Source organism: Geospiza fortis, unplaced genomic scaffold, assembly GCF_000277835.1.
Source record: "Geospiza fortis unplaced genomic scaffold, GeoFor_1.0 scaffold102, whole genome shotgun sequence".
Lineage (NCBI taxonomy): Eukaryota > Metazoa > Chordata > Aves > Passeriformes > Thraupidae > Geospiza > Geospiza fortis.
This window is the reverse complement of record NW_005054373.1, coordinates 2,211,947-2,218,930: the sequence shown is the minus strand read 5'-3', so window position 1 is coordinate 2,218,930 and position 6,984 is coordinate 2,211,947. Positions and strand designations below refer to the sequence as shown.

The 6,984-nt window shown below is 58.8% G+C and overlaps 2 protein-coding genes across 2 annotated transcripts in view; one reads left to right on the top strand and one right to left on the bottom strand.

The window, feature by feature from the left end:
• Positions 1 to 365: 365 nt before the first annotated feature.
• APRT (adenine phosphoribosyltransferase) lies at positions 366 to 4,596 on the top strand. Its single transcript, XM_005424819.1, has 5 exons — positions 366 to 826; positions 1,133 to 1,236; positions 2,196 to 2,329; positions 3,113 to 3,191; positions 3,527 to 4,596. The coding sequence occupies exons 1-5, from the start codon at positions 366 to 368 to the stop codon at positions 3,667 to 3,669; spliced, it is 921 nt and encodes a 306-aa protein (XP_005424876.1). The 3' UTR covers positions 3,670 to 4,596.
• Positions 4,597 to 6,086: 1,490 nt separating this feature from the next.
• The window catches only part of CDT1 (chromatin licensing and DNA replication factor 1), a 5,527-nt gene continuing 4,629 nt past the window's right edge, over positions 6,087 to 6,984 (bottom strand). Inside the window, exons 7-8 of the mRNA XM_014308548.2 lie at positions 6,877 to 6,983; positions 6,087 to 6,796 (exon numbers count right to left, since the gene is read on the bottom strand). Coding sequence (XP_014164023.1) covers positions 6,633 to 6,796; positions 6,877 to 6,983 — 271 coding nt within the window. The 3' untranslated portion in view covers positions 6,087 to 6,632. The remainder of the gene's footprint in view (positions 6,797 to 6,876; position 6,984) is intronic.

Genomic DNA, 6,984 nt, shown 5'->3' with positions numbered 1-6,984 from the left:
TCTCAATGCCCAGGGGCGCCTGATACTGGGGCTATGGATGCTCAATGCTCCGGGATACCGGAGCTCCAGATACCGGGGGACTGGGGCTCAATGCTCCGGGATACTGGAGCTCCAGATACTGGGGGGGTGGATGCTCATTGCTTCAGGATACCAGAGCCCCAAATACCGGGGGGATGGATACTCAGTGCTCCAGGATACCGGAGCTCCACACTCCGGGGTACCAGAGTCCCAAATACCGGGGGGACTGGGGATCCAGTGCCCCGGGGTACTGAAGCTCCAAATACCGGGGGGACTGATGCTCAATGCTCCGTGATACCGGAGCTCCACTCTCCGGGGTACCGGAGCTCCAGATACCGGGGCACGTGATGCTCAATGTCCGGGATACCGGAGCTCCACTCTCCGGGGTACCGGAGCTCCAAATACCGGGGGGACTGATGCTCAATGTCCGGGATACCGGAGCTCCACTCTCCGGGGTACCGAAGCTCCAAATACCGGGGGGACTGATGCTCAATGTCCGGGATACCGGAGCTCCACTCTCCGGGGTACCGGAGCTCCAAATACCGGGGGGACTGATGCTCAATGTCCGGGATACCGGAGCTCCACTCTCCGGGGTACCGAAGCTCCAAATACCGGGGGGACTGATGCTCAATGTCCGGGATACCGGAGCTCCACTCTCCGGGGTACCGGAGCTCCAAATACCGGGGGGACTGATGCTCAATGTCCGGGATACCGGAGCTCCACTCTCCGGGGTACCGAAGCTCCAAATACCGGGGGGACTGATGCTCAATGTCCGGGATACCGGAGCTCCACCCGGCGTGCTGTTCCGGTGAGACCGGGACGGGATCGGGGAGGAAACTGGGGTTGGAACAGGGACAGGGAATGGAGGGAGGACCAGGGCTGGAGCTGGGGATGGGAGCAGGGCTGGAGCCGGGCCGGGGACCCGCTGCCAGTTCCTGTCCCCGCTGCCCATCCCTGGCCCCGGTAGCACCGGGCAGGAGCCTTCCCTGGGGCCAGGAGCCTTCCCCGGACTCAGGAGCCTTCCCCGGGCTCAGGAGCCTCCCCCAAGATCAGGTGCTGAGCGTTTCCAGAGCAGCCCCGCAGGTGCCTCACCCCCTGCCCTCCCTCATTGCAGCGATATCAGCCCCTTGCTGAAGGATCCTGTGGCCTTCAGGGCTTTGATTGATCTTCTGGAGGATCATGTGAGGGCATCTTTCCCAAAAATCGACTTAATTGTGGGTGAGTGTTGGTTGAACACCCCTGAGCAGTGTGTCCCGGGTGGGAGGTGTGGGGTGGCCCTTGGGGAATGTTGTAGCCCTTGGACACAGAAATCACCTGAACATTGGCCTCTGTCACATGGTAACACCAGGACACTTTCTACCCTTCCCCTCCTGCTGTGGTTTCCTGAAATGCTGCTGTGGGATGTGGCAGGTGCCCTTCGACACTTCCATGCCAGTTGCATAATTCATTGTTAAAAAGGAGGGGGCACACAGAGCCTGCAGTGTCCCCACACTGTCCCCAGGCCCAGTCCCAGCTGGTTTTCCTCAGGGAGCCTTTCCAGGCCAGCACAAACGGCCTTGGTGGCCAGAGCACCTCAGCTCACCTGGCCAGGTGCTGAGGAAGAGGAAGGCAGTGCTTGGGCTGGGCCACAGCCAAAGGGGCACAGACCAGACCTGGCCCAGGTGAGATAAGTGAGGGCTGCCCCGAGGTGCAGAGTTCCTGCTCGTGTGGCTGGACTGATAGCAGGGCCCTGCTGGCTTTATCTCTAAGGAAAAGGGTCAGAGGGGAGGGAAATGTGCTGGGGCCAGCAGCAGCACATGTGGGTGAGAACAGGAGTGTGGGCTGTGCTTCCAACCCTCAGAAGTGACCTGAAGAGCAAATTGCTTTTAGAATGGGAGGATAAAATGGGAGGGTTGTGCCAAGACCCTCCCCCAGTGAAATGGCTCCGATCTGAGTGATGGGACAAGAGGAAAAGGCCTCAGGTTGCACCTGGGGGGGTTAGGTTGGATATGAGGGAAAATTTAATTCACTGAGAGGGTGATGAGGTGTTGGGACAGCTGCCCAGGGCAGCAGTGGAGTCACCATTCCAAAAAATACGCGGATGTGGCCTTGGCTGGGAAATGGTTGGACTTGATGGTCCTGGGGGCCTTTTCCAAGGTGAATGATTGCCTGATTGCCTGTTCCTGCTGTGCCCCCAGGCCTGGACTCCCGGGGGTTCCTCATCGGGACGCCGCTGGCGCAGAGGTTGGGCATCGGCTTCGTGCCCGTGCGGAAAAAGGGGAAACTGCCCGGTGCCACTGAATGCATCTCCTACAGCCTGGAATACGGCAAGGCAAGGCCTGGGAGCAGCAGGGGCTCACCCTGGGGGGGGCAGGGGGGCTAAACCCGCGGGGAGGGGGTCCCAGGCTGGGTTCTGATGCCCTGGGAGCGGCGCTGAGCCAGCCCCGAGCCGCGGTTGCTGCGTCTGTGCCCACGGGGGATGTTCGGTGCTGTGCCGTGATTCTTCTCAGGGGGGTGGTGCTCAGACCCAGTGCTAAACGGCTTTCTTTGGCTTGAATCCAGGGGCATGACCACGGAGAGTGTCCCCCACTCTGGCAGTAAGTGCTGTAAGTCACAGCTGTCCCGCATGGCTTCCCCCATCCCGCCCCATCACCCGGGGCTGAGCCTCAGCCTGTGCTACTCCCACTAGGAACTAACAGCAGCAGAGCCCCCAACGCCAGGCCTAAGCCATGAGGGTTGTTTGGGCCAACTGAGCTCATGTGACACATCCAAACAGGTGCCAGTTTGGATCTGGCTCTAGGCAGAGCTCCCCAGTGCGTGACAGGAGATTTTCCTCACTGGAGAGCTGCTCTGGGATAAGATTCCACCCTAACTCACATGATAAAAGTTCAGGATCTTTGTGTGCCAGAGGGTTGGCCCAGCAATCCCCTCCCTGCTCTGTGTTCCCGTGGCGCTCCCCTGTAGCTGGAATTTGTGGGGTTTTTGGGATTTTAGGTGCTGAGTGTTTAGGCTGATGTTGCTGAGGACTTGTCTGTGTTCCAGCATGAACCAGCAGCTCGCGAGGGGCTTCTCTGCAAGGCCAGACTAAACCAAAGCTGCTCTTTGCTCCCTGCAGGCTGAGCTGGAAGTCCAGAGCGATGCTGTGGAGCCAGGACAGAAAGTGGTGATTGTGGATGACCTGCTGGCAACTGGAGGTGAGGGAAGCATGTGTGATCCTGTACCCCTGTGTGCATGCAATCATGGAATGGCTGGGGAGGATAAATCTGGAGGTGAGGGAAGCAGTGTGATCCTGTACCCCCGTGTGCATGCAATCATGGAATGGCTGGGGGGGATAAATCCCATCCAGTCCCACCCCTGCCATGGAGGGACCCCTCCCACTAGCCCAGGCTGCTCCAAGCCCCATGCAGCCTGGCTTTGGGCACTGCCAGGGGTATCCACACCTCTCTGGCACCCTCAGCCTGGCAGCAGCAGGGGTGGCTGTGGGCTGGAGCTGCCCCTGGAGTGAGGATGTTTCTGCTCCCCTCCACAGGTACCATGCGTGCTGCCTGCGAGCTGCTCAAGAGGCTGAAGGCTGAGATCCTGGAGTGCCTGGTGATCATAGAGCTGAAAGCCCTGAAAGGGTCAGAAAAGCTCAATTCCATCCCTTTCTACTCCCTGCTGCAGTACGACTGAGGAGCAGCAGGGAGGAGGGAGCACTGGGAACAAGTCTGGGGCTGTTTGTAGTGACTCTGGTGTCACATGGGGGTGGGGAGGGGGTTAAACACAGGTCTTGAGCATGGCCAGATGCTCTTCAATCCTAAATTTCCCAAGCACTGTGTTGAGTGTAATGATCCCTTTTGGAGTTCATCCTTTTAGGAAGAAGGAACAGGCAGATTGACTGGGGGGGGATGGAGACCAAGATGCAGCTTCTCTGAATCTGTGGGTTTTAGGAGACCAAAGTGACAATATTGCTGCTGAGGCAGGAGAGCTCTGACAGGGCACCAGCATTCCCTGGGCTGGGCTGTCAGCCTCCAAGGAACCTGCTAAAAAATTCCCAAAGAAACACAGGAGATGGGCAAAAAGCAATTATTTCTGTAAAGGACAAATCCTACTGTATTTGACCTCAGGATAGGCTGGCTGCTCTGTGCTGTCACTCACACCAGAACAAGCTGCTCTTACACCAGGGCTGTGCTTGTTGAGGAGAATGAGGTGCCTGCTGTGTTCTTAAATCAGGATGGTGCTGCTGTGGGGTGAGCCCAGTCAGTGTTTTCCTTCCCTGGAGGCCACAGGCACCTTTTGTTCAGCACAATTCCCCATCTCCTGCACCACATCCCCCTCCTGTGCTGCTGCTTCCCCTCTGCTGGGCTGCTCTGGGCCGTCAGAGCCTGCCCTGGTGGGAGTTTGGTGCCAGGTGAGGCCACAGCAGAGGTGTTGCAGGGGTCTCAGGTGTGTGAGGGGGCTTTGGAGATGCTTCCTTCAGCACGGTTCAGTTTGCTCACAGCTAAATCCCTGTGTGCCAAAACTTCCACAAGCCTGAAACCATCAGGGACTGTGTCCCTGGCCCAGCAGGGGCTGGACTCACAGGTAAAATAAATACTGATGTATTTTTATATTTCCTAAGCTGTCTCAGAGCTGTTCTTGCAGTGGCTGAAGCTGTGAATGACACTTGGCAGTGTCTCCCTGCAGCCCCAGCTGGTCAGTGGGGCAAGGCTGTGCTGTGAGCTCTCCCTTGTCCCCCAAATGCTTGGAATTGTTTCCCAGGGAGCATTCAGGTACCTTTTCTTTACTCTGCACCCACCTCTGGCTGCAGAGGCTTGGTCAGCTCAGCTCCCCTTCCCCATCCAGCACCTGGGGCCACCTCCCAGCCAGCCCCTTCACTTGGAAGGACCATTCCAGCTATTTTCACCCCTTTTTCCTGGAAAGCCCCTTCGGCACTGCTCAGTTTGCACCGAGGAACACAATTCCCTGGGGCCCAGGATGCCCCAGGGCCCTCGGGGAGCCAGGGCAGGCAGCACCTCACAGGCTTGGCACCAGGAGAGGGTTCCTGCTGCGGGGGAGGAGGGAAAATCAATTCCACCCCAGAGAGCCATGGAAAGCAGCTGCGTGCTGGGGAAGCAGCGTCAGCCCTGCCAGTGCCAGCAGGTGACATCAGGGAACGTGGGGACGGTGCCTTGGCCCTGGCTGGGCTGCCAGCAGCCCCTGATGTCATCTGCTTGGAGAGACCAGGCTGGGCAGGGGCGGCCTCCAGGTGGGAGAAGGGTTTTATCCCCAGGAGCAGAAGGGTTTTATCCCGAGGAGCAGCACAGGAGCTCGCTGAGAGCTCTCCTGGGAGTGAGCCTGGCTGCCAGGCTGCTGATTCCAGCTCCTTTCCAGTCCTGCTCCACTCCAGCTGCTGCAATCCAGCTCCTTCCCACCACAGTGAGGTCCCTGAGCATGGCAGAGAGCCCAGCCTGCCTCAGGAGCCCCCAGCCTCACACCCAGCCCCTGGGTTGGGTTTAATCCCTGTTCCTCCTCCCTGGAAACTGGGCACGCTCCTGCAGCTGGGCTGCACAGGCAAGCACGGGCCTGGAGGAGGAGGAGGAGGAAGGCCTCTTGCTCGCTCAGAAGTGCTGTGGGATCTCAGCTGCTGCCAGACTCGAGCCCAGCACTTAAGGTGAGGAATCCGCCCAGGAGCAGCGTGGGATGAAAGGATGAGGGAGCCCCCTTTCCCTGCAGGTCCCTGGTGTCCCCAGCCCCAGCCTGGCTTGGGGAGCAGTGTGAGGTGTGCCTGCCGTGCCCCTGGGCAGCTCCCACCCCGAGCAGGGCACGGTGCCAGCCCAGCACCTCTGTGCCATCCTCACCCTCTTTGTCCCTCTTCCCAAGCCACTTCAGCCTGAGTGGCCTGGGATTTCCCCTGGGAAAAACAAAGCCTGGATCCCTGTCAGCCCTGCCTGCCCCTGTCCCTGCAGCAGCTGCTCCCCCAGCCCCATCCACAAAAGCTGCATTCAGCTCCCTGCAAACCCACGCTCACTTTTTCCAGTGAGTTTTTCTCCAGGAGCTGGATGAGGAGCCAGCCCTTCCCGGCGCCAATTGCCATGGAGAACCACGAGACAGGCAGCGAGGAAGAGCACTGGGTTAACACAAGTCAACTATATTTAAAACATTTAATACAAATGTGTTTTGACAAGTCCTGCAGTTGTTTCCAGTGAGGACTGGAAGATGCATTTTCCCTCCCTTAAAAACAGAACGAGGCCCGAAGCTCCAGAAACACCAATTTGTGACTTGTTCTCTCACTCCTTCCTGCCTGTCACCCTCTCAGCCTGCCCTGCTCTGCCTTCACCCACCAGGACACAGTTAATGGAAGAAACCTCTGAAATTGGACCTTCAGGAGACCCCTCATGCATTGAACCTTCAGGAGAACCAGGAAAGGGAGAAGAAAAGGTTCCTCAGGTTAGGGTCGCTTTCATCACCACCCCAGGACACAGGACTGCTCCAGGACTAGGGGACCTACAATCCTCACAGCTCCCACCACAGGATCAGTTAAATTAAGGCATTTTGCCCTTCCTCAGCCACCCGAGGACGAGCCTCCCTCCAGCCCAGCCCAGAACCCAGAGCGCTGTCGGGATTTGCTACATTGGAGGAGATTGCACAGAAAAAACCCCAACCCTGAGCGGGGCTCAGAGAGCTCCGGCCTCCTTGGCCGCCTTGTTGAGCCTCTCGGTGACGAGGCCCAGGTCCTTCTCTTTGTCCAGCTTGACGTAGACATCCGTCCTGAGGGTGTGGACGCCCACCCAGTCAGGCAGGAGCTCAGCAAACAGCCGCACGTGTTTCTCCATCTCACCTGCAGCCGGGAGCACCGGGGTCAGCACTCAGCTCTTTATATCCCCTTCCTCCCGCAGAGATGCCCCAAAAAATCCCTACCTGGTGCCACCAGCTCGGGGCAGCTGTCGGCCAGGCGGGCGCAGAGCAGCTCCATGCTGAGCGCCGGCTTCTTCTCGGCCATGAAGACGCCGCGCAGGAGGCGCGCCA

Bases quoted from the DNA above. Each gene is read 5' to 3' on its own strand.
- APRT (XM_005424819.1), top strand. From the start codon at position 366: ATGCTCAATGTCCGGGATACCGGAGCTCCACTCTCCGGGGTACCGGAG. The intron at 827-1,132 runs GTGAGACCGGGA...CCCTCATTGCAG, and splicing joins CCACCCGGCGTGCTGTTCCG to CGATATCAGCCCCTTGCTGA. The intron at 1,237-2,195 runs GTGAGTGTTGGT...CTGTGCCCCCAG, and splicing joins AAAAATCGACTTAATTGTGG to GCCTGGACTCCCGGGGGTTC.